We start from the raw sequence: 25993 nt of genomic DNA, 5'->3' as shown, positions 1-25993 counted from the left end.
TATTTTATTTTATTTTATTTTATTTTATTTTATTTTATTTTATTTTATTTTATTTTATTTTATTTTATTTTTATTTTTTACATTTTATTTTATCTTATTTTGTTTTATTTATTTTTTCCTTAAAACATAATTTATAAAACAGAAATAAAGGGGGGCACCCCGCATGCTCCCACAGGAGGAGGAGGAGGAGCAGTTCCCCCGGGCCTTCTTCCCGTGGTGGATAGGAACGCGTTGCATTTACTCCACCTTTAACTGCTGTCATTGCCCGTAGCGCCTCGCTGGCGGCCCGCCGGGCTCGGGTCCGTGACCGCTGTGCTCTGCTCCGTCCGCAGGCGAGCCTGGGCGGCCGCGTGCGCATGATCGTGACGGGCGCTGCGCCCGCGTCGCCGGCGGTGCTGGGCTTCCTGCGCGCCGCGCTCGGCTGCCAGGTGCGTGGGCACGTCCCGGCGCGCCGCCCTCCCCTGCCCGCCTCCCGACGGGGGCCCCTGTCACTGATATTGCCCGAAATTGCCCCCGAAAAGCAGAGGTTTGGCCCCGACACCCCTGGTATGTGCCCGGGTAAAGATGCTGAAGGAGAGATGCTGGTGACACCGGGTTAATTCTGCCCGTAGCTGCGGGAACATCACCGCCTCCAGGGGCCCACGTTAAAGACCTCACTTGGCTCCTTCCCTCTCCCTAGCAAGCCTTGCACTAGTTTTAATGCAAAGGCCTCACTCAAAAGCCTATAGTTAGTGAAAAGGGGTATGTTTTCAGAAGGTTCCACAAACAAGAGGTTTTGCCCGTTGCATAGCACRCTGCGTGGCTCCAGAGCCGGTGGTCCCCCTCATCCTCGCCCCGCTGCGCTGCACAGGCGGCCACCGGACTTTCTGCGCAGTGAAATATTTCTGCACAGTTTCTAACAGTGAAATATTGTGCGGGTTTCAAGATGCGGTTTCTTTGCCAGGTGTACGAGGGCTACGGGCAAACGGAATGCACCGCCGGCTGCACCTTCACCACCCCCGGGGACTGGACATCAGGTACACGATGATCTCTCCTGACCTTGCCAGAAGGGAGAGAAACACACATTTCTTTAGAAATCTCTTCACTGCAATGTCACAGGGTGTTACACAGCCTTTGCTGCTGGGTGAATGATTGTAAGGCAGTGTAATGCTCTTGGAAATACCACTAGTCCCAAATAAATCAATATGGATAAGATGATATTGGGCAAGTTTGCCTGCGAAGGTTTGGAAYCAACCCTTGAGCGATGCAGTCTGCAATAAGCTGACCTCTGTATTCCCTGTGCTGTTTGCCTTGTCTGGGTTACTAGTCTTGCTGGATTTACAATAAATTTGTCGTATTAAATATTGCACCGATGTAGTTCACAACCTGAGCTGAGGAGCTTGCTTCTGCTCACAGGCACAACTGCTGCAAGAACACCCAGCCTCACCAGGGGCATCTGCAAGGTGCAAGCAACTAATAATGAAATACTAATTACTGGTTATGGGAGAGATGACAAATGAGTTACTAACTTTGATTCCCAGGTCACGTGGGAGCCCCTCTGCCCTGCAATTTGATCAGACTGACGGATGTGGAGGAGCTGAATTACTTTGCTTCCAAGGGAGAAGGAGAGGTAGCAACTTGCACTTCTGTCTAACCGTTTCTTGGCAGTTAATGCTGTGCTAGGCTGCAGGGCAAGCAGCATTTTAGCTTTCCAGGGAGCRTGGTTGTGGAGGTGTTCTGCATGACAGTCAGGAAAGGGAAACTGCAGTAGAGCAATAATAATTGCAGTAATTAACCAGAGGATATAACAGAGCTTTCACCTATGTCTACATCTGATTACTTTAAAAACGCTCAGCTAAGGACAGCTGAACTGCTGCTATTTGTGCACTGCTGCTATTTCTGTGTTGCACAGAAATTAAGCTTCCTGCAATAACGTCCTTGGCTTGTGCCAGATGGACAAAAATGAACTACAGATAAATCARTTTTGCATTCCCTGCTTCATGCATCCATTAGCGCAAAAAAAATCTATAGCTTGTTCTGCATTTTGTTTCATAGAGCCCAGTTATTATGAAATCAATAACTAAAATATTTCAATGAATTACTCTTTGAATTTGTATTAGTTTATAGCAAAATAGTAAAATAATTTATTGCCATCTCTGATTATTTTGTAGATATGTGTGAAAGGACCAAACGTTTTCAAGGGTTATCTAAAAGATGAAGAGAAGACGACCGAAGCGCTGGACGAGGAAGGCTGGCTTCACACGGGAGACATAGGGAAATGGTTACCTGTGCGTACTGCTCGTAGACTTCTTATGTGACTTAATTTTTGAACTTTTGCACTGAAAGAGGAATTTCAATTCACTTAAGGGAGTATTTTGCAATTGGAAATGCAATCTGTTTTAAGAAACTATTTTATGAAACTATTTTAAGAAGTTTTTAAAATCCTTTTGCTGGCCCTATTTTCCAAATGAAAGTTGTTCAGCCTGTTGTTGAACAACCTGCTACTAACACTCTTCGTTTCTTATCATCAAATGCATGAAAATTGGCGTTCACACTTCTTCTTGCATTGGACACTTTGCACGTGCTGGCAGAGGGCCGCATTTCTCAGCTCTRTCATTACCTCTTTAATGCAGTGGTGATGGAAGGGCAGGCTGGGCTGTGTCTCTGGGGCTAAATAACATCTCTGGGAACTCTTATTTCTTTCTCCTAACAGAATGGAACTCTTAAAATTATCGATCGGAAAAAGCACATATTTAAACTCGCTCAGGGAGAATATATTGCACCAGAGAAGATTGAGAATATCTATATCCGCAGTGACCCCGTTGCCCAGATATACGTCCATGGAGACAGCTTGCAGGTAAAAATAAACCTCTCAGGAAACTTAAGTTCTTATTCTTTGCTTTTAAAAAAATTCAGATTGTTAAGGTAAATAAAGAACCAGGCAGGATCAAGGGGAACACGCAAGTGGCACAGGGCACGTTTTTTGYACTGATGTATGTTTTCAGCTCTTGAGCTGGCTGTCTAGGAGGTAACCCCAAGCACCTTGGAGGATATTGCGGCCAAAGAACAAGCCTTTACATTTGCTTTGGCATCATCCTTCAGGTCTCTACCACTTTCCTTGGCCATGGTCACTCTTTGGGTGTCTACCGCTCTCCTTGGCCATGGTCACTCTTCAGGTATCTACCGTTCTCCTTGGCCACGCTGTGTGAAGTGATGCAGCCACTGCTCAGAGCTGGCTGCTTCCCGTTTTGCCCAACCTCACCCCATTTTTCCCCAGCGCTCCATCATGGAACCGCAGCCACATGTTGGGCCCATTCTCAGCCATGAGGCCCTGTGCTGGTGGTGTCTACATGTTATAGAAAGGGGAGATATATGCCCTTGCTGAGACATAGACTACAAAATCATGACTTTTTAGAAGCAAAAGAGCCCCAAGACTAAGTGCCAGTAGCAGAGTGGTCACCAGGGGTGGTTGTCCCTCCAAGCAGAGTGACCTGAAGCCCTTGGTTAATGGAGGCACTGGGGCCACTTGCTCTGGGCAGTGCTGTGGTCCCTGAGCATGGAGAGGGCCAGCCTGGAAAACCCAGCGAGCAAAGGTCTGCACGGGAGCAAACTCGTCAGGATTAATTAGTCACATCAGTGAATTGCCTTAGGTGGTGCTCGGGCTTCAGCCGAAACTCACTTTCCTTCTCCCGCAGGCCTTTCTGGTGGGAATTGTGGTACCCGATTCAGAAGTTATGCCAGGCTGGGCCAAGAAGAGAGGGTTTGATGGAACCTATGAGGAGCTCTGCAAAAACAAGGTTTGTCCTCGCATCATCCGTGTGCACCGCAGGCGTTTCCTTGCAGAGCCCGGTTAGAGGCAGCCTCTGTTATTAATGATCCCCCTGTCAAGGACTATTTCTTCATGGAAAATTAACCCCAGTCGAGCAATCTCTTAAGCAGGATTAACCTGGATACGAGGGCATGTGCCGGCTGGCCCCAGCAGGTCGTCGCTGCCGTAGGCTGGTTGGGATCCGAGTTCCGTGCAGGATGGTGAGGGTTTGTGGATTCCGTGCAGGATCCCACAGGGGCTGTGGATTTGTGGATCCATGCAGGATTGTGGATCTGTGGATGCAGGATTTGTGGATCCGTGCATGGATTCCATGCAGGATTTGTGGATCCGTGTAGGATTCCTTGCAGGATTGTGGATCCAAGGGTGCAGGATTTGCGGATCCGTGCACGGATTCCATGCAGGATCCCACAGCGGGATGTGGTGAACGCTCACGCAGGCCCTGCTAAAGGCCCGTTATGATGAAGATAGGCAACATACTCTCGTCTGCATGTTTAATTAGCCCTGTAATTACAAGAAATGAAAGCTATGAAACAATGGGATGTTCAGAAAAAAAAAAGAAAAGAAAATAAGCAAGGCATGTCTAAACTCCCCAATTTGTTCCTATTTGTATAGATTCAGTAATCATYGGCCAAGAAAAGATTCATCTTTATTTCTCTAGCAAATGATTGRACCTTTCCCTAGCAAAAAAATCCACATTTAACAAAAAAAAAATCCCATGAAAAATAACATCCTTCAGGTTTCATTTGAATTCAGTTAATGATGTAATAGGAATTATTATAAAAATGACAAGTTACAGAGGTTAAAGCACCTCCAGCCCCATCACCGAGTGCTGATTCCATGCAATCAGCCTGCTGRTATCAGTGGGAAACGTTTCTGCATCTGAAAGTGTTGCAAATGGTTGAGGGACTGCAAATTAAGACATTCAGCCTTTACTTTCTCACCTTGAAAATATTGGCCTTACATTTCAGAGGAAAGAGCAGCATTGCACTTGAACATTTTAAAACCATTTAATTTTTATAATTATATTTGTCAAAATGCACTTAAAACTTTGCTCAGAAAAGTGTTTTCTTGCTGACAAGTGCTGTTTTTTTTTTTTTTTTTTTTTGGCTATGTAAAGATGTTTCTTGATATTTCATGGAGAATTTGTGTGTTTTAACCCAGGAACTGCAGCGAGCAATAATGGAAGATATGGTGCGGTTAGGTAAGGAGAGTGGACTTCACTCCTTTGAGCAGGTAAAGTGAAAAAAACAATGCATTTTCTACTGTGGTCAGACATGCACTTTGTCCACTTCTAGTGAATGGAGACTTATTAGCATTTGTTATTCTCACTGTAGTCACATATAATGTTTTATAAGAGAGAGCCTTTATGCTGGCAAGTTGTAAATGTTCCTTCGAGCAACATACACTGGGATGCTGCTTCCAATTAGGCTGGAAATTCACATTAAATTTACTGTAAGTTTTGGGTACAGAGGTAATAACTCGCTCCAGGGACATGGGTAACCTCCCTGGTTTGATAACCAGTGGACAAAATATCTGCCGGACTCTGATTCTTTTCCTACATATTGAAAGCAAGGGACATCCCTGTCCAGGATTCTCCACTAAAACTCTTTTACTCCTTTTTTTTTTTTTTTTAGGTCAAAGCTATTTACATTCACTCCGATATGTTCTCAGTGCAGAACGGTTTGTTGACGCCTACGTTAAAGGCTAAGAGACCAGAGCTAAGGGATTACTTCAAAGGGCAGATCGAAGAGCTATATTCAAGCATCTCCATCTGAGGCGGTGGGAGGACTCCTGGGAAGAGCGGGTTTTGCAGCTGCGCTAGCAAAACGCTCGAAGGAACCGAGCCGGAGCAGCCCACCGAAATGGATAAGCACCTGATTCTTACCTTTGAGCCTTTCATCGCTCCAGGATTTCACCACTAACCATAATTTCCATTTTCCTCCTTTTTATTTTTTTCATCAAATGTGGATACAGTCTGTTTTTACTCTATGTATGCAGCAGGAGACTACTAAAAGTTACGTTCAAGACCCTCAAAATACACAGAAATTTCAGTTCTATGACCAAGTAAATGATGGAAACTTACTAGTAACTACAAGCATTTCTGATTAAACAGAGAGAAGAATTTTGGGGATGTGTGCTGGTATTTGACTGTATATAACTTAATAGATTAGGAACTAAAATTGCTGATAATTCAATAATGTGGTCTACCTCAGACAAGCAGTGATTCATGGAGAAAGTCTGTTTTCCCTGATCTGGARCTTTGAGATGGATTTTGGTTTATACATTAAGTTTTTATATGCTGCAGGATATAAATTATGTTTATTTGATTTAATCATTAATGAGCTAACTAACAATGAGAAGAGAAACAGGAGCAGATCTCCTGGTATTGGTACTTGATAGGCCTCTTAGAATACTGTACTTAAAAGAAAAGGCCAGATTTATATCACCATGGAACAACAAGCGCGTTAGGAAGCCGTAGGCTACGATTCCCTCTATTTCCTTTTGATCCCAGCTCAGTTTATACGTGGCTGCTGGTTTTTCATTGCGGCCACACGTGGACATCAGCACTACTCCCACTGGGACAGTTGCTAAAGCAGTGTCAGCTCCGKAGCAGCTTCCTCTGGGAATGCAAGAAAAGGGAAGAAGCGCCCCGGAGAGCGAGCGTGCCCGCGAGCCCGCAGCGCCCCGCGCTCCCCGGCACTTCTTCATGTGCTGCCAGGCCCGGGCAGCCCGTCGGACCCGCTCCCTTCCAGGGACAGCAGCAAAGAAAAGAAGCACAAGGCGATTTTGTGCGGGACTTGGCAAAACAAGGAGAAAGGTTCCCGCCTGCCCTGGAGCAAGGCATCCCTTGGGAGCTGCAGGAGAGCGAGGATGGCTGCTCCTGAGCCCAGGCTGCGTGGAAGGAGAAACGTCAGACCTCCCTGGATAAAGAGCGATGAGGCTGGGCAAAACCTGGGCAAAATCCAACCGATTTTGGAGCCAGTGGAGCCTTTGGGAAGGGGCAAGCCCCCAGTGGGACGGGAGCATCCATCCTGACACTCAGCATGGTACAAAGGACAAGCGGAGCAGCTCGAGTCGCCGGGCTGTGGGTGGCCGCCTTCTGCTAAACGGGGTCCTAAGTGTCCGTGTATTTTAATAGCTGCTGTTCCTTGCACCAGTGCATCCTAGCATGGAGCCGTGCCTGCTAGATCTTCTTTGCTAGGGCAGAGAAAGCACACTTATTTTCTCTCTTAGGCTGGAATCCATTGCAGACCTTTGAAGCTAAAGGATTAAATTATTAATCGAAATTATGTTTCCCTCTGAAATTCCACTGCATGCTTTTAGGGGAAAAAAAAAGAAATAAATTGCATTGATGTGTTGGTTTTACACAAAGACTGATTTATTGCAGTAATTTTGGAACAAAATAATATGAAGGAAACTTATTAACATAATCACTTGCATAAAGGAAGTGGTGATTGATTAATGGAATATGGAAGTGTCAGCCCGAGTCTTTCTAAGCYTGACTCTTCATTGGCTTCCCACAGAATCATTCCCACTGCTCCAAAGCACATAAGAGACACCACGGCTGTGATCTGGTGGGATTTCATGGCTGTTTTTCACTGATGAGGACAGCAAAAATTTCCAYGGCTGGGGAAATCTAGTGTGTCCCCTCCACAGAGGACGCGGATTGCCGCTGCCAGCTGCAGAATGTGGCGCTTTAGGTCACACCATAAAGAATTTTCATCTTTGGGAGTCTCGTCCACCTCATTTTTGTGTCAGCCAAAAGATGGTCACCACCTACATGCGCTTCAAAGCAACGAGGAATTAGGCTCTGTGGAATTTCTTTTCTCTTTCAATGCAACCTACTGAAAGAAAAAAAAAAAAGTAGCTAAAAGTACCAAGTTATCAAAATAAATATAAAAAGCTATTTTCCCCTGAACATTTTCATGACTGCATGAATTTAGTTTACTTTTCCCCTAAGCTGATTTTAAGGTTACCTGTTTTTCCCAGGTAACTCAACTCTGATTTTGTATAAGGAGAGAAGATCCTAATATCAGTTAATTTGTGGCTGGGTTTGCTCTTTACATATCACTGTTTTGTTAATGAGTAACATATCTGTAGGCCTCTTGCTGCAAAATATCAGATGTTCTAGAGCTAATAATGTGAACGCCAAAAGAACAGCAAAAAGAAAAAAAAAAAAAAAAAAAGGGACTTGACCACACTGGTATGATTCTAAATTTAGAAGAAATTATTTCATACCAAACGAGTGAATATTTCCAGTGGTTCCAGATTTGTGTGAAGCTGTATGAATAAATGAAAGCTGTCTCTGGTACTTTCTTGTGCAATCAGATTTTCCTCTGAGTATCAGTCTCCATCTCCAGAAGCATAACAATGCTGTAAGAGAATAAAACTTGACATGAGTGTATGTGTAAGGAATTATTTAATCCAAGAAGAGTGTCTTGCTTTGACTTCTCTTAGATACTTATTGTGACCATCACAGAAAATCCCCAGGTTTGTCCAATAACATTTCTTTTTTCTGAAGCTAACCAGTTACAAGATTTTTAAAAAATATATATTTACATATATATAATACGTCTTCCTGATAGATTTGCAACTCAAGTGCCATTGAATTAATGGCAATTACCCTCTTAAACAGACCTATTCTTGATGGCTTAAAAATGACTCTTTCTAACTAATTGCTACCTATGAGGGGCTCATTCTGCTATCAAAAAAAAAAAAAAAAAAAAAAAAAAGAAAAGAGAAACCCCCACAAACCCGTAGAAATGGGAGTTCTCAGTCCTGCTGTGGGTGAATTCAGGAATGGTCAGTCTGGGACAATCCTACACCCACTGCCTTGGGCAGCTTCGTGTTAAGTACAATGAGTTAGCGATTTATTATATTCCCTTATCTATCCAAAACTGGAGAGTCTTTCTGGGGCTGGTGCTATGCCTTTGAAATCCCTGGAAGATTGTTTGCAGCGCTCATATATGAAAAAAACAGAATAAAAAACATCTTCCAGGAAGGGTCTATTGCTTGTCTACTTTGTATGTTCTCCACTCAATATTTGTTGCACAGAAAAAAATACCCCTCTGCCACAGAAATACTCAAAGATACACAAAAGGGTGAACAGAAATCATGCACAAATTGGTGTTGATATTTCCTGTTGACAGGAAATATATGTTTTTTTTCTGTATTGAAAATGACACGTGCAGGTTAAAATAGTTGATACACATCAGATAAGAGAGAAATGGTGAGTTCTTTATTAACAAGGTACTGTTTTGCAATCTATCATCACTGTTAAAGTAAGTATATATCAGCATCAGTAATGTCTAGTGACATTTTTGCCATGGATATAATTTTGTTGGATACAGCAAGAAATAATTTGACTTAAATAAACTGGAATGAAGCAAGTTAATTGTAGGATTTTTATTTTTCATGTGTTAAAAGCACAAACCAGAGATCTGTATGTAAATAAACTGCTACAAGATGAATGTAAACTGGGAAAGAATATACTATTTTTGCATGGTGAAAGATTCCTTAAAGACCTCTTGATGCCTTACAGGAGATTTGGAGAAGCATTTTATTTAAAGTCAATTCTCTCTGTGGGTCTTTTGTTTCTCTAGGTCACTTTGGTTTTGTTTATGAAAAACAAAGATATCAGAATTAGATCCTGGTCCTCCTTGGAGTTCACTTATTCCTCGGTACTTTTCACATTTATAGGTTTCTGTGACATATTTATTCCCCTTAAAATGATGAAGCTGAGGCTACTCAGTTTGGATGAGAAAACTGGAAACTTGCAGTAACTGGGAGGGAAACAATTCTAGCTCCCTGGAATTGTTGAAGATAATTTGCTCTGAGGCATCCAGAGTCCCTTTAAGGCCTTTTGTTTATTACAGCTTTTTATCAAGTATTTTAGCAAGTACAAGCAGCAAACAAATGAAGCATTTTCCTAAGTGTTGCCTATTCTATTTTCAGCAGAAGGTGAAGGGGTTAAAATATAATTGTAATTAAGCTTTTTTTTTTTTTTCAGTTTCAGAATATTAGCATGTATATCAAAAAGTCATCTATGGAGACTTTTGTAAAGAATTAAACTGTCACATTTCTCAAAGCTGCTCATAAAGACTATTCTTGTTGACAGACATACAATAAAATCTCTTTTATAAAAATCTGTGGTTACTTCAGCACTCTGTCCGCCTCATTGGGGTGAAGCCACCCAGAAACGTAGTTTTAAATGCAAACAAACAAAATATAATTTTAAACAAACAAACAAACAAAAAAATCCAAAACAAAACTTAAGTCCAATGAAATAATGGCCAGAAGAATATCAGACCCTGAAACCTATTTAGCAATCTTTGGCAAATAAATTGCTTCCAGGTTTGCCAAAGATAGACACGTCATGATCTTTCTGAAACAGGCTCAGTTCTTATTTTAAAATAGTAATAACATAACCCCAAAGTAATATATTTATTTAATATGATTCAACAGTGGGAAATGCATAGCATTTTTTCGGATTATGTATTTAAAACAATAAACTCTAGAAGTGTGCAGTCTCTGCTCCGGTTTTTGCATGCATGTTTATATCTCCTTTCATCCAGAAAACCCAAGGAAATATCCACATTTTTCATGCTGAGGAAGTGATGGGCTTCATCACTACGGAACACCTAATCATGTTTATATAAGGTATTTGGCAGGCACTGCTTGGATTGCAGGAATTTGCATTATAGACCAAAACCCCTGTGTATGTTTATTAGTCCAAGAGCAAAAGGAGCAGCAATTTATTCTTGTTTATTAGTCCAAGAGCAAAAGGAGCAGCAATACCCAGGCCCTGCGCAGCCCTCGGGGAGGTGACTGTGGCGAGGCAGGATTAGTCAGGGCTACTCTTTGGGATGATGTGTTTTTCCTCAGAAATCTGTTTGGGGGTCGTCTCTCGTTTTTAATGAAAATGGGCCTTAGTAGCCTGCTGTCATTTTTATTTTCTTTTTGTTTTCTGGGACTTTCCATGAGCTGCTCGGGCCGATGGCAGGCAGCGCTGTCTGCAAACGACAGTTTTCCAGCCCGCATGTAAGAACACAGCCGTGTTTGCGAACGCAGCCGTGAAGGGCAGCAGGCGTGGCGGCACCCCAAGGCGGCCGCGCCGCCTCCCTCAAGGAGCCGCCGCCATTTTCCCGCCTCCCCCGCCGYCCTCCGCAGCCGGGCCGGGCCTTGGCCGCCGGCAGACTCGCGTTTTTCCCTCCCCGGAGCGGCGGCCATGGCGGGGAGGCGGGAAGTGACGGATCCGCCATCACAGCCGCCTCAGGAGCGCGGCGGGCGGGCAGCGCCCCCTGCCGCCATCATGGCGGGCGGGAGCGAGGGCGGCGCTGCCGGCCCKTTTCCCGCCCTTTTTCACCTCCCCGCCGGCCGTTGGCGGCTGCGCCTCACGGGGCGTCGCGTTGCCGCCGCCCGCCATGGAGCGGCCTCGCGGCACGAAGGCGGCGCCGCGCAAGAAGCGCCGCTGCTCGCCGCTGCCCGGGGCCGCCGCTGCCGCCCGCAGCCGCGCGGGCTGCGCCCTTCGGCCCTGCCGCCGGCGCCTCTTCGGCGGCGCCGGGCCCGCGGCGCCCCTGCACAGCAGTAAGCGCCGCTCCCGCCCAGCGCCGCCTTGTGCCGGGCTATATGTGTTTTATTTGGGGTTTGTGGCCGGGGCAACGTGTGAAGGGGAAGTGAGGGTGCTGCTCAAGAGCCTTGTGCTGGGGAGGAGGCTCTTAAAATAAGTTTAAAGTTTGCCCAGGTGGCATGTGGAGAAGGGAGGCAGCTCGGCTGGCCTCTGGGGGCGTTTCTTGTGTTTTAGTCATTTAGTAAAAAAATAGGGGTTTTCCACCTTGTTCTTTTTTTTTTTTTTATTTTATTATTTTTTTTTTAATCAGGGAATTTTTTCTCTTCCAATGGAAAAGACATGGCGAAGTGTTTGCCCTCTCCTTTGGGAGGATATTTTAAGTCATTGTATGAAGTTACTCTGCTAAAAGGCTGGCCTTTCCTACAGCTGAGCACAGTTTAGCAGCTCTCAAGTTTGGAGCTGGAGGCTTTGAATTAAAAAATAAGGCCCAAAGTAGGGCACTAAAGGCTGGTGTGGGTGGTGTCACTTGCTTCAGTGAGTGGGGAAGATCAGTGGGTGATCACTGATCTTTAAAGGTTAGACTTTGCATCATGACCCCTGCAACCAGCAGCCCTTTGAGGTCTGTTTGGTCTTAATATATAGAAACATCTTGGATGAAACAGGAGGCTGCCCATGCAGCGTCCAGTAATCACATGCTTGAGATGATGTGCAGTGATGACCAGTCCATGTAGAAATGTTGGTGAAACCCTGTTTAAAATCTTCAGGCCTTGGTGTATGTAGAGTAAAGGTCACTTTTTTWAATCAAGACATTTTTAAAACACCTGCGTGTTTCTCAGAGTCTGGTGGGTTTTTTTTGTCCTTGCTGATATTTTGATAAATGAAGCTTGGCAGAAACAGCCAGGTTCTGACTTCAGGATGTTTGTAGAATTAGGGTCAAAGTTTGCTATTGGTGTGAAGGAAAGAACAGTTAAGAGTGTTTTCTTAGAAATARTAATCTAAATATTGATGATAAAACTAAGATTATTTAACTAAATACTCATTCTTCTCTAGGCCTGAAGGGAAAGTGCAGTCTGAAAACCTTACCGAAAATTAAAGAAAAGCTTGAAGTGACACAAGCGAGCCATTCATCTAATCAAAGGTCTGTTAGAACAATACACTGCCATAAACACTAACGAGTACTCGTTGCTTGTGTGAGATGTCTCTTGGACACAGTCCAGTCTGAATTCCTGATAAACTTTTTTTTTATAAGACCATTTGATGTCTTCTCATACACATATCGTGTAATTTTTGTTGGCTTCTGATTGAATATATAGCTGTATATGTTGAGCTTTGCTCTGTTCTGTTCTTTCAACTGCAGTACTCAACTGAATGTCCAAGAGGTGACCATTGTGGAAGAAACTGAAGAGCAGATGGGAGAAAGTGCTGTACTGCTGAAGGTTATAACGCTATTTGCTTCTTTAGCCACTAACAGTTTATTGGGAATAAATACAAATCTGGATGCTAGTGACTTACAAATTTATTTTTCGGCTCAAGTAGAATTTCATGTGAGCTACACAAGCTTCTGTTTTTTTCAGGCTGAACTTGATCCTGGAGCTTGGTGTTTCTTTTCTCCCTCTCTGCAATACCAATACAAAGTATTGCAGCTATTGGAAGTGTGGTAGTGCACATCAATGCTAATTATTCTTAATGAGGAAAGGCTTTAGCAGTTGTGCTGTGTGGTATACAGCTCATTAGACTGTTGTTCCAGAGAGTTGCTTAATTTTAGATCAGACACGGGCTGAGTGTTAGTCTTTGGCAGGTCAGTTTTGTGCTGTTTCTCGTATCTGTACAASCATAACAAAGTATTTTGAGCTGACTGAGCAGAAGAGTTTTGCGACAGTGCTGCAATTGCAAAGTAGTAGCTCACTGGATATGTTAGGACTAAAATCTGACACAAGTTTAAGGGAAATTGATTTAAGTGAAATTGATGTGGAACTATTTGTCTTTAAAATATTAGTTCTTATTTAGATTCCACCAGTTATTCACATTYCTGGAAATAATTTCATAGTATATAAATCCCAAACCACATAAAGTTGTTTGTACTTATATGAATGCTCTGGACTTCTGAAAGGGAGCAGCATGAATTGTGTTTCTAAGTGAAAATGTAGGAACTTACCTAACTGTATTTATTTATCTAAATCAAATTTCTCTATTTCTTTTGTATTTGACATCTAATTTTAGGAATCTTCAGTAATCAACTTTGAAAGTAAAGAAAGTTTGAAAAATGCTGAAGTGACTTCAAGTGAGTACAACTTGCAATGAATTTTAATGCCAGTTCTATAGAAGTACTGGCCTTGGAATGAATCTCTAACTTGTGTGGTGTTCTTGTTTGGTTGAGACTACCAGGTTATCCAAAAGGGCCTAGTTGGATTTCTGCCTCTTTCTAGCATACGTGTGATTCATACTTAACTTTTAGAAAGGGCTTTCAGAAAAAGTAACTTACCTTGCTTTTATTTAGCTCTTCACAAAACTAGTGTTCTGCTTCTCTGTGTTTATTTCCCAGATTAATTCATATAAGAATGTAGCTTGTGGCATTAGTTATTGATAGAGAATGTAGAGTACTACTTTCGTCTTTATTTTCTGTTACAGACTTTTCCAGGGAAAACCATTTTTTACTTCTGGTCAGTGCCTTATTTTTGGCACTGCTCGCAGCACTTATTTTTGGACACACTTTCAAAATTTTGATTTGCAGCCTTTGAAATGGAAAACACTGTTCAGCAAACTTGGTGAATTGGCAGCTCTAACAGCACAGGAAGTAATTCCAAGCAGGTGGTTATTACCCTGCATTTAAGGATAGAAACTTTGTACAGAACACTTCTAATAATTAAAAGTAGTTACTGAGCTCAAACTTCTGTGGCAATGTTGAAGATTTGTTGAGAGAACTCTYTGACTGATTAGAGGAAAGAGAGATTATACTAAAGAGAATATCTGCGAGACATTTTAGTGCACATTGGACAAGTAAGATATTTCCTGTTAGCTAATTGTGGTGTAAATCAGTCTTCAGGATGCCCCCCCCCCCCTTTTTTTTAAGTGTATTGTGTATTAGTATAAGATACTGRATTAACAATATTTAGCTCAACATAGGAGTAAAACTTAGACCCACTAATAAGAGAAATCACTGGCATGTACAAGATGATACCTTTTTTTCTTTCTTTATGATGTGTTTTTTCTTCTTTTTGTAGGTACAGGATTGACTCTTCCCACAGGTGTTTCAACCTTTCTAATAGAGTGTTTAGATGTAGATTCCACTGCAGACTATAACACAGGCTCTAATGACAGCGTGAATGTATGCTCATCCCCTGAAATATTCAGAGATGAAGATGGTTGGTCAGGTGAGACTGCTTGACTTTTTAAAGCTCTGTTTGGGCTGGAAGTGATAGGAGCAGTATGTGCAATAGGAAGACTAATGGCTTTAGTTTCCTTAGCTCCCCAGGTCAGATCTTTGCCTTCAGCCAGGCTTAAAATGGAATCTGTATAACTGATTCCCCAATTCAGAGTGAATCAGTTCCTGGCGTAATTTGAATCATACTATAAAATTAAAATATTTCCAGTTGACATAAGCAGTTTATTGGGGATGACCAACTGGTCTTTTATTCAGCCATCTGTTCCTCCTGGCCTTGGACAGGGCAATGTCTTCCCTTTTCTAAAGTTTCTGTCTTGCGAATATGATAGCTGGCAGTTTGATCAAAGCTTAAATATCTCTTCCATGTCCAGACAGAAGTAACCTTTGCCTCGAGGACTTTATCAAATACAAGAACTCAACTCTCCTGGACTCCAGCAAAGCAATAACCATAGATAAGATGCCACAGATCTCAAATCTGTCAGCAATATTAGGTAACTCTGTTCTAAAATACTTCAAAACATAAATGTGAACATATTTCACTGTAGTGCAAAGATCTCTGCAGAATTTATGATGATCATTTTATTTAAGGCATTTCTCTATAATGGGAGATAGCTTCTTGTTAGTGTTCTGTTTATTTCTAATATTTGCTTTATAATTAGTGTGCAATAAACATTGTAAGACTGCTTGGCTTTTTTAAAGCTTGACTTTTGTTTGTTTTTAGAACCTATGCAGGAGGATTTTCGAGACCAATACACCAGAAGGTAATCTTTGACATATCTAAACCCATTCAGTTTTTAACTCTTCCAAGCAGTATTTTGCGTGCTATAAATAAACCTCTGATCCTGCAAACCCTTCTGCTGAGTTTCAGCTACCGTTGTCTCCACCGTTGGCTTTGCTGGAAATACTGCACTGAGACAAGCAGGGAAATCTGTCATACAGTCTCTTGCCCTAGCCTTATGAAAGAGAGAGGTGATATTGTGATAATTGTGAAATTTCTAAAGAAGTTGGTTTTACTCTTACTCATTCTCTTGCTAATTTCATTCACTGAAAAGCACCTGTGTGTTTGTATCCAAATGGTCTGTCCACTTGGCTTGTGTCATACAGGGGACAGGAGGTGCTGGTTGGCAAGTCTCCATTGCGTCTCTAGGGTTTTGGGTTTGACAAAAGCAGTTTTGGGGCAGATATTTTATATCCTTTAGGAGTCCTCAGCTATTATGAGGTGATCTTTTGCCTCAGAAGCATGCGGATTTCAGCTTTCAGAAATCTTAAGTTGTACCCACTGTATTTATTATTTTATTTTTTATTATATTTATTATTTAATTGTATTAGTTTATTTTTATTATTTTTTGTTTGTTTTTCTTATTTTTCTTAAAAATTTTTATTATTTGTTTTCAATGCGTGTCCATTTTATAGTTGGACTAGCAGAAAGAGAAATGATGGATGTGGTAAGTAGCAGCCTTGTTACCATCTTCCTGCAGGGTGCAGGTTGCAGCATTTTCTGTGGGCAACTCATCCATGCTGAGCGTTTATCAGAATACTTGGGCACAATGCAGGCCTTTTGAGATAAACACAAACATTTCTTAGCTTTTCTCCTATGGACAGTGTCCTCTCTGAACTAATGTTCTGCTGCTTCTGCTCTTCTTAGACATTTCCATTAATACTGCTTTCATATCTATTTTGCTGTGTCATAGATCTTCACATTTTTCAATCTGATTTTTTTTTTCTGTGACTCTTAATTTTTTCCCGTGTGTCCTTCTTTAAATGTATTGTGTCCTTATATATTTCTGTGTGGCATACTTCAGTGACGGTCATCTTTTTAAGTTCCAAATATCTTCATAGTAAGTGATGACGTGATGATGAACTGTCAAAAAAATGAAGTATAATTGATTTAACTTTTTTTTCATTCTGTCATTTTTATGTGATTTTATTTTACATTGTTTTATAAATGTTGATTTCATTGTAAGTAGTGCTGATTTTTTTCCCTCCTTTTCCTAGAAATAAACCATCAAAATGCAATTACAGTTCTTCAGAATTAAATATTTCAACTACCCTAGCAGGTAAAATAGTGACCTAAAACAATCGTATAAGCTGTAAGACAACAGAATTTTTGAACTAAACTTAAATGATGGGAAAATAATAGAACTGGACTTCCACTCAGCCAGTTGTTCCCCTAGCACAGGCTAAGCTCAACGGAGGCTAGAAGGGAAGTGTGAATCTAAGATCTGTCTTCTGAATAAGACCTAGTTCACTAAGTTGTTAGGAGAAAACACAAACCACAGACTATATTACTTCATGTGATCACAAGTGATGCTCAGTGAAAACACTTCAGCTTTTCTTGTTTAACTTACCCAGGAAGGGAGCTGTTTGAGTCACGCTGCTTATTTTTGTGTAGTCCCTATCAGACCTTCTCAAGTGCTGTAAGGATTCCCCTGTGCAGCTGCAGGTCTAAACTGTGACTGATGCAGTTCTGGCTGTGGCCCAGGTACCACATAATTTTCCTCTACTTAATTTGGACTGCAATAGCAGCAGAAGTTGCCACTGGCAAAGACTGTTGTGATTATGTAATTCTKCTGCTGCCACAGTATGTGTATCTAGTAGGAAAATAACCAGGTGAGCGTCAGATTAATAAGCAACCATGTTTCCTCAAGGAAAGGGAGAGGAATGCAGCCCTGTTAGGAGGGAGGGAGGTGTAAAATGCTACATGTGTTTATAGGTGCAATCYTGTAAGACATGGATTGGAGAGTAGCGGGTCTTTGTCTTAAAGTTYATTAATTTATTACAGGGAAAAAAATCTGTAAAATTACAGCTGCAAGAGAGAGAACTCCAGACCTAAAAACTGATCTTCACTGTTCTTCACTGGTAGGACTGGAAAGAAGGGTGAAACATTTTTAATAATACAACAGCTAGGCTGAAATAAATGGCTTGCCACCTCCTCATGGGGGTGAAAGGCTGTGCCTGGAAGGACAGGTGCTGCTCCTTTTGCTTGATGGAGCAGGCCGCAGGGAGGAGTGAGGACAGGGCTTGCCCTTGGCAACAAATAGCAGGAATAGGCACGGGTACCCCGTAAGCTCCCTCCATTCGGGCTGATTGTTCTACTGGGTAGATCTGGGTGTGACATTGTCTCTTGTTAGCACTTAGCAGACTATAAGGCTCCTTTATAACGTGAAGTGTAATTATTTGACACTTTAGCCTGACAATCAAGCCACTAAAGCCAAAAAGCTGAAATGCAAGAAAAGAGCTGAATTCTCTAGGCCTTTAGAAGATGCATCATCATTCAGACAGCTTGAATCTGCCCCAGAAAACACTTCAGCCAGATCAATGGAGTTGACAGCACAAGTCTCGCCATCCAAAAAGCCAGATGCTGTGGTAAGAATTTTTAGTATGCTCCAGTGATGAACAAAGGCCTAGAATTGAAGCGAATTTTGACTGGTAACAGAAGCTGAAATTAAATATAGGATATATTAGAAAGTATTTTAACTCCTAGTTACAATAAATTACTGCTTCTTAGTCTTAATTTTGAAGCGCGTGAGACAAAGTAAGCATTATAATTGAGTACTTAAATCATAAGAATTAATAATAATTTGTAATGATACTATTAATAATGGTGCAATATTCTGTGCTATAGGAGTACTGTAGGAATTAGTATTTAATTAATTACAGCACAATTTCAAACTGATTTAAAATTCTCTGTTTTTATTTAGCAAATGAGTTCTACCATGCTGATCATGGAGAATAACAAAGCCCTAATAAAAATCCCTGGTTACGCCCAGCCTGCAGAACTAGATGTGAGTGTCTATCCTGATCTTTTTTTAGTGATTAAAACAAGGGAAATTAGTCCTCACAGTACAACTAAATTCAGGCTATACCTGTGTTRTAATGCAGTTGTAAAGCATATTCAATTAGCTAGACAGTTAAATATATGTGTATATACATATATTCTGTGTTCTTAAAACTACTTTTGATTGGGAGGTGGGGAGGGATCTCCTAGCATTACCTCCATTATGTTGTCTTCCCAGATCAATTTGATAAATAAATGCCAATTTGAATTCTTTATCAATACTACCACTTCCCTCTGCGCTGCAATAAAAGTGACATCTCTGTCATGTTTATGGCGTGGTTCTTTAACAGAGTCAGCAAACTGCGTAGTTCTGTAGAATAGGAACACTGCTTAATACATAGACTGCTTAATTCAACACTAGTTCATTTAGAGGGAAAAATGGACTTTCCTAGTATTGTAAAAACTCAGTATTTTACTGCAAGCAAACTTCAGTTTATGAATATTAGATTAACAAATGGAAAAACATCAAGATCTTGCTGGAGGCTCAAGATGATAATCACTTAGGATTAGGAGACTGAAGTGCTAAGTCATATGTTTGAAGCAATAAAACATCTGTTGCATGAGTCAACAAATATTAGCCGGTTTGAATTATTCTGTTAATTACTTGGTGAGTTATTCCTGCGTGTTTTCTATTGTGGCGCTGTTGTAGCTTAGCTTGTTGCCGATGTGGAAAGCCTTATGTGGGCAAGACCTCAGGTCCGTATGTAAATTCAGAAGAAAGAGTTCCTGCATCTTTGAGCTCAGAAATTATTCCTCAAAGGCCAGAAGAAAATAATATTATTCAGGTTTTAGTTTTATTGAACTCTTTAAAACTAGCATGCCAAAACTGGATTTAGAGTATAGTGTATTGAAGTCTTACACTCTTACACATAGCTGAAGAGAACATTTAAGCTGTGAAGCTTTCCATTGCTCTTTGTTACAGCATGTTAAGTGTACMTGAGTAGTCTTAAATATTTTTAATGACACTCTTTGAAATCTGTCAACATKGTTCCAGATTTTTTGATTTTTCTTAGAAAAAAAGCTAGAAGAGTATTTCTTCTGTGTGAATAGTTGTGTGAATTAAATGTCACTAATCTTTTCAGCCTATATGTAATAGAGGAGAAATCTGCTCCATTGTTAGAACTTCACCAGGTCACAGGTCTTCCAGGCTTTCCAAAATGCCTCTTAACAGAAGTGCAATCTGCTTTCCCAAAAGAATGCCCGAAGGTAAGGGAATATAGACCTGCTCTGCTCTCTGGATGATTAACTGGCTGTTGGAGTGTGTAAGGTGTTTTATGCGTGGTGTTTTTGTTTTGTTTTTGTGGATTTGTGGGTTTTTTTTAAAAGTCTGAATATTTGCAAAAATCACTAAGCAAAGAATGAAATACTCTGAAATCTTTTAATTTCTGACTTAACGATATTCTCTTTCTATTCATCTTCAGTACTTGACTAATAAACTACACTAACGTTTTCTTTTCTATGATCTTTGACATACAATATCATACAGTCCTAGGAGCGTAAAGGCAGTGTGTGCGTGTATGTATGTCTGTGGGATAGTAGAGGAAGAATTCACCCAACTGTCCATATGCATGTCCATACTACTGACTGTAGTTAGGTGAGTCAGTGTTTCTCTAAGTGTCCCCGTATGGACAGGAAGATAATATAAAAAGGAAATSCTTTTGCCTTTGCATGCCAGTAACTTCCTACCCATCTTGGTTATCTGTTCATCTTGTTTTTTAAGTTCCTGAAGCTTCATCTCCTGTTTGCTGAATACTTAGCTGACACTAGAACTTCTTTATAAAGCCTTTATGTTTCTGTTTCACTACCATAGAAATCGCTTTTTATTGTCACTGTTAAGGCTAGAGCTGGTTGATACATTTAGTTCTCTTTTCAATTATTTTTGTTCGAATATCCCTCTTTCTTGCCCCTATGTTAGCTTCAGTGTCCACACAAGATACAGAAAAACATCTGTGGAGTGTTTCCTTTAACAGACGACATTTGTTGGATCCTGTRCAGGATCTAGGTCACTGAGAGTTTTGTTGCTGTTTAAGGAACAGTGCAAATTTAATGAAGGTGAATCATGCTGAATAGAATTCAAGCTTTGTACTTCAGTATTTGAAAACCATTGTTTAATTTAAACTAACATATAAACTTYTGGAGAGACTACAGAGATTCTTTAGAAAGACTCTTTCCCTAGGTAAGTAAGAAAATAGTTCTGCTTGCTCTGTCCACAGAGCTGTGATTAAGCTTCTAGAACCGCAAGGTCTGTGCTGCACATCTTCAGGTCGCTTTTTAGCATTTTTGGAGAGACTTTTCATTAAACTTCTGTATATTCAAACCTGCTAGCAGTGTTGCCCTTTCGATGGTTGCCCTTAACCATTGAGGGGCTCGATGGTTAAGGTCTGAAGGCACTGCTAGGTAACTGGGAATGGCTGCACCTCTTCAAGCTTAGTTACTTAGCTCCTTACTGCAACTTCTAGGCTCGGCATTGGTATGAGAACTCTCTAGAGCAGAGATCAGCTTGTTCAGAAAATTATTATCCTGTGCCTTATTTCTAGAGTATGTCAGACTTTAGCTTTCATCTACTGAGGTACTTCTTGCATCTTTCTCAGTTATACTRAACTGTGTATTACCCAGATGTTTCTCTCTGAAAGTAGCTCATGTGAAAGATAGTCTTTTCCTGTAGCGATTGTTAGCATCTCTCTAAACACTGCTGTAGTTTTTTCCTTCTGAGACCTTTAAATGACATAAGGGGAGCTCCTGTCTTCACTTCCTGCATCTTAAACAAAAACGAGAACTGAGCACAAAACAGATCCCTCCCATAAAGAGGACGTGAGATCTTGCCAAACTCTCCTGAAGTTTCTTCGTATGCCACCGGATGGCGTATGTCTTCTTAAATTAAGTTTAAATGTCTGCAGATACTCTGCAGGTTATATTCACTGGTCACTATTTTAATTTTAGTTATTAATGCTATTTTATAAAGAGATAATGTATACAAATAGTAAGTTTAAAAAATACTGGATATACAAAAAAGAAACAAAGAAACCCCGAAACTATAGGCTCCTGGGTCCAGATATTTTTGTATATTTTCACAAACGGAGTACAAAAACTATCCAGAAATGCTGGATAATGCAAGGAAATGCTTTAAATGTGTAGGTGTGTTTAGTGACAAACATTTGATGCTTTTGTATAGAAGAACTCATTTTAYCAGAATATTGTCTTTGCTCAAGAGAATTGGGACATATAGAACATAGGTCCTATTTGATAGCCAAGTGAAGTTCATAAATCAACAGGTGTTATTGTCAGAACAAAAGTTTGTATTTTTATTGCATCTCTTGAGAAACGTGGGAATCTGGAACTAAGACTCCCTGAAGGAGAGGTTCTTCGTATGCTATATGTGCCTGTCTGCTCAAGGAATCTTGCAGATGATRCTCGTTTTCCTTAAGAATGCACTCAAAACTTTTTCTTCTCACTAGCAGCTGCCCTTACAAGATCCAGATTCATAAAGATAAATGATAACATGGATTTATGCTAAAAATCTAAATAGCTTATCAGATTAATAAGCTTTTTCATGCATTTCAYAATTTGTAATATTATTTGCACTACTTAATTTATTGTATTTTTTCATAGATACGATTACAAGTACCAGAAATTGGGTCTACAGTAAACATAGATGAGATTTCCGGTTTTCAGCAAGAGTCAACAGAAGAAGAAAGGTCTTGTTTCCTGTGGCAGAGGTGAAATGAGGACAATAAGCAAAACTACTGACTGTTTTCTTTTTCTTATRCACTGTCTAAAATTAACATAATGCTGCTTTGTAATAAGCCTCTAGATGCTTTTCTTGAGTGCTTTAATATTAAAATTTTTGTACAAGAAGTTAGATRTTTTGGGAGACATTGTTCTGTAAATACTCCATAAGGATAGTTCTTTAGTTAATTTATTATTTTCTTAAGAAAATGTGACTCAAGGGCAGCAGGCCAGGTTGTGTTGATGGAATTATTTTTGGCACTTGCTATGCCAAGACTTTAAGGTTTCTGTAGTAGTATAAGCATTTAAAGACATGACCTCCACTTGAGCTAAGCGTTAACGTTGTTCATAAAGGTAACTCTGTTCCTTGAAAATGTAACTGTAAAGCATTTATGTACTCAGTGACTCAGAAGCCAATACAGGATATTAAGCTACCATTAAACTGCATGCATGGTTAGGTCTGCAGAGTTGGGGATGCAGGAGTTTGTCCAGGTCTTCTTCCCCTACCAGCATCCTAGTGCAGGTATCTACTTGTGATCAACACTAGCATCACACAGTGCCCACTTGCCGTTTTCCCCTTTCTTCTCAGCTATTCTGTAATGCCACCTCCTTCTACACAGCCCCCCTSAACCCCAGTGTGTTCAGTAACCCCCAGAATCCCTAGGACTGGGATCTTGTGACACACTTCATGTGTGTCACACAGCAATGGTCCCAGTAAACTGTTCTGTGGTACAGACCTGGGGCTTGCAGACTGCTCGACCTCCGCAGCAAAACAGTGAGCATCTGTGGAGCTTGATTAGAGCTGCAGGCAGAGTGCTCCTTTTGTCACTTAATTGTGCTCTGATAGGGTCTAGCTTCTTGGTAGAGAGGCTGGGCCGATGCCCTGGGAAGCAGGAGAGAGGAGGGCTCAGAAGGCCCATGTTTGTTCACGTAACACATCCCAATTCTTTCCAAAGCTGGATATTTGTGTTCTGGATTTTCAGGTTGCTGCTCAGGCTACCTGGAGCATAGGTCTTCCATGTGCTTCCAAATCAGTCTCTGGGTTGTTAATCTAGAAATRCCATTCTTCCAAAGACTGCTGGGTGCCTGAACAAAAAGTCTTCTGCACTTGCATTTATTGCAGGCTTAAAGTATCTTGGATCCCTACAAATGTTCTCACTAACAACCACCTTTACTCAGGATCTCTTCTGTAGAAATAAAGGAAATTTTACAAGATAGTGTGGCTTTCCAGACCTTTGTTTCTCAATATTATGAGCCAGAACGTTTGTGCTCTGGAAAGTATTTCTAAATTTCCAAAAGGAGTATGGCAGGAAGACATAAAATCCAAAACTTTAATTAGTTTGACTGCATTTGGAAGTACCTGTGAAAGTTCAGACCCTGAACCTCTTCCCACTGCTTTCAGGTAGAAACAGATGCAAATATATACCATTAGATTTAGTCTATAAACAAGTATTATATAAACATATTACATGGCTCAAGGTTAAAAATGATGGCATTAAGTTATTTTTCCTTTGAGCATAGTGGAGTGGGTTCTGCCAGCAACTTGTTGGAGACCTCTTGGGAATGCTTCTAATTACCAGTATCCTTGTTCCTACAAATATTCAGCCACTAGTAATTAAGGATGCAAGAATCTAGAGCCCGTAGGTGATGGAAGTTAGCACCTTGGCTTAGCTTTCTATTCTGCTTAAAGCTGTTTATCTAATACGTTGCAATTGCAAAGACTGTGCAAGTAATGGTTCACACTTAAAGGATGATGCAGAATAAAAGAAATACCTACTCTAGGACTTCTAGAAAACCTATTAAAAAAAAAAAACACTTTATTTTGCCCCCAAAGCATTTTATAGTGTCCCTATAAGGAGCAGGCTAATAGTGGCAAACTACAAAGGTAGTGCAAGACAAGAAGGCATCATCTGTTAAATGTGCTAGGGTTGTAGCTGCCTGAAAATTGCCAGCTTTTGCTCCTGTTTTTCTCAATGTGATGGGAAGGAATATATAGGAGAACAGAAATAACATGAACTGCGATCTCTCGTGTCCTTCCCTTCAGTTACAAAAATGCTGCTTCTCATTTTCAGCCTTTGTCTGACTYGAAGAGAAAGTGTAATTAATTACTAGACTAGCTTGCTGCCCCAGGGAAGGAAATCTTACTCGTTTTGAGGCCAAAACAATATCAGCTCTTGTTCTGCTTTTTCCAAAGGGTAGGCATTTTCCCATGTTTCGGTTCTCAGCTGAAGAATGGCTACATATAAAATTTCACCCAAAGTGGAAACGGGCTTTTCCATCTTGGTGGATAAAGGTTACGGGTCACAGGCAGTACAGAAGAGCCCATTTGTGCAGCGAGTTGGGACAGAAGTCAGCTCAATGGGCTCCTGTGTCACAAATCTGGACACAGCCGCGTCGTAACGGTTTGAATGGAATTGCTGAAAATGAGCCAGTCTCTCCAAGAGCCGTGTCAATACTTAATCACTGGGAAGTGCACGTTGTAGCTGCAGAGCTGGAGTATATATTGCCCATAAACCTGTTAAGAGTCTTAACATTTTCAATTGTCTTTGCTATCTGTAGCATCCCTCTAGGAGAGCTTAAAGTGCGTGGAGGGATGGAGAGATGTTTTGCTGCGTGCACTGGGGTGCTGTGGGTGCGGGTGCTGGCGGCTGCAGCGTGCAGACCTCACGTGCAAGTGTCTYTGTCTGTTGGTTTGTACTCTGAAGGCTGGAATTACGGGTTTGCGGCCCAAGGCAATGCATAGTGAACAGACAGATAAGTTGAAATTAATGTTCTTTGCCTAGGAATGAGGATTTGCCTGCAGGGAAATTTTTACGGGAAAAATGGACTATTAAATGTGTGTTTATCCCTTTTTCTCTGTCTATCCTCCCCTCCATTCCCTGATCAAGTTACTGTTTTCAAGCCTGAAAGAAACTCTTCCTGTTAATTTAGGAGCTTTGGAACAGACTAACATGCAGTTTTGAATGGAAGATACCAATTTGAATTCTGATGTATTGAGATGGCTGCATTTTCTTCAGTGTTATAAGTTGTGCAACTATTAAACTCATTAGTATTTTCTGTCCAGAATGCTGCTATTTGTTAGCATTCTGTACGTATGAGGATAAAAAAAAAAAAAAAAAAAAAAAGGAAAGAAAAAAGAAACTGTACTTTAGTGGCTGTAGTTGCTTGAAAGGGTTCATCTGTAAAGATCTCTCCGTAGGTGTCAGGCCTGTCCTCCGTGCAGCACCAAGGCAGAAGATGCAGCTAAACTTCCAATACTGTTTCCTGAGACAGTTACATTCAGCTTGTTGACTGAAAAATAAAAGTTCTTGCATCTGGCTGAGCATGAGGTGTCATTATATATTTATTTACRGTTATATAAAAAGTGTATACATTTGTACACATACATAATACTAAACTTCTTATACTAAACTCTCCCTTTTAAAATAATGGACTTTGGCTACTGTTCTAGAGCAGGCTGTTGTAGTTTCCYGCCTTCCTCGCAGGGACGGCACCCGAGTGAGCGCGCTGTTCTTGGTTTTAAGTCACGGCTGTTCCGTGGGGCGCGGTATCCGCGTGGCGCCGTGCGGCTCTTACCGGTACGTGGGTCCCGCCGCGGGGTCTTGTCGGCCCTGTCGGACCCGGCGCGCGGTGCGTGGCCGGTGGAGGGGCCGGGGCCGGGGCCGGGGC

The 25993-nt window shown here is 41.2% G+C and overlaps 2 protein-coding genes across 2 annotated transcripts in view; both read left to right on the top strand.

The window, feature by feature from the left end:
- The window catches only part of ACSL6 (acyl-CoA synthetase long chain family member 6), a 19447-nt gene extending 12993 nt beyond the window's left edge, over nucleotides 1–6454 (top strand). Inside the window, exons 13-20 of the mRNA XM_026046094.1 lie at nucleotides 333–428; nucleotides 944–1016; nucleotides 1521–1609; nucleotides 2151–2267; nucleotides 2693–2836; nucleotides 3675–3776; nucleotides 4970–5041; nucleotides 5443–6454. Coding sequence (XP_025901879.1) covers nucleotides 333–428; nucleotides 944–1016; nucleotides 1521–1609; nucleotides 2151–2267; nucleotides 2693–2836; nucleotides 3675–3776; nucleotides 4970–5041; nucleotides 5443–5583 — 834 coding nt within the window. The 3' untranslated portion in view covers nucleotides 5584–6454. The remainder of the gene's footprint in view (nucleotides 1–332; nucleotides 429–943; nucleotides 1017–1520; nucleotides 1610–2150; nucleotides 2268–2692; nucleotides 2837–3674; nucleotides 3777–4969; nucleotides 5042–5442) is intronic.
- A 4778-nt stretch (nucleotides 6455–11232) lies between these two features.
- Nucleotides 11233–24817, top strand: MEIKIN (meiotic kinetochore factor). Its single transcript, XM_026045588.1, has 13 exons — nucleotides 11233–11395; nucleotides 12429–12516; nucleotides 12736–12814; nucleotides 13599–13659; nucleotides 14600–14749; nucleotides 15132–15251; nucleotides 15482–15521; nucleotides 16756–16817; nucleotides 17543–17619; nucleotides 17950–18126; nucleotides 18462–18545; nucleotides 19681–19804; nucleotides 22208–24817. Exons 1-13 carry the CDS (start codon nucleotides 11233–11235, stop codon nucleotides 22252–22254), a joined length of 1272 nt encoding a protein of 423 aa, XP_025901373.1. The 3' UTR covers nucleotides 22255–24817.
- Nucleotides 24818–25993: the final 1176 nt, after the last annotated feature.

The sequence above is a fragment of the Nothoprocta perdicaria genome, unplaced genomic scaffold (genome assembly GCF_003342845.1).
Source record: "Nothoprocta perdicaria isolate Ctin4 unplaced genomic scaffold, notPer1 scaffold_107, whole genome shotgun sequence".
In the NCBI taxonomy this organism is placed as follows: Eukaryota; Metazoa; Chordata; class Aves; order Tinamiformes; family Tinamidae; genus Nothoprocta; species Nothoprocta perdicaria.
The sequence above is the reverse complement of the archived record's forward strand: the minus strand, read 5'-3'. Positions and strand labels throughout refer to the sequence as shown.

What these genes read in the sequence shown, in the direction of transcription:
- MEIKIN (XM_026045588.1), top strand. Translation starts at nt 11,233, where the DNA reads ATGGAGCGGCCTCGCGGCACGAAGGCGGCGCCGCGCAAGAAGCGCCGC. An exon ending in CGCGGCGCCCCTGCACAGCA is followed by an intron (nt 11,396 to 12,428) that starts GTAAGCGCCGCT and finishes ATTCTTCTCTAG; the next exon opens with GCCTGAAGGGAAAGTGCAGT. An exon ending in AGATGAAGATGGTTGGTCAG is followed by an intron (nt 14,750 to 15,131) that starts GTGAGACTGCTT and finishes TTCCATGTCCAG; the next exon opens with ACAGAAGTAACCTTTGCCTC.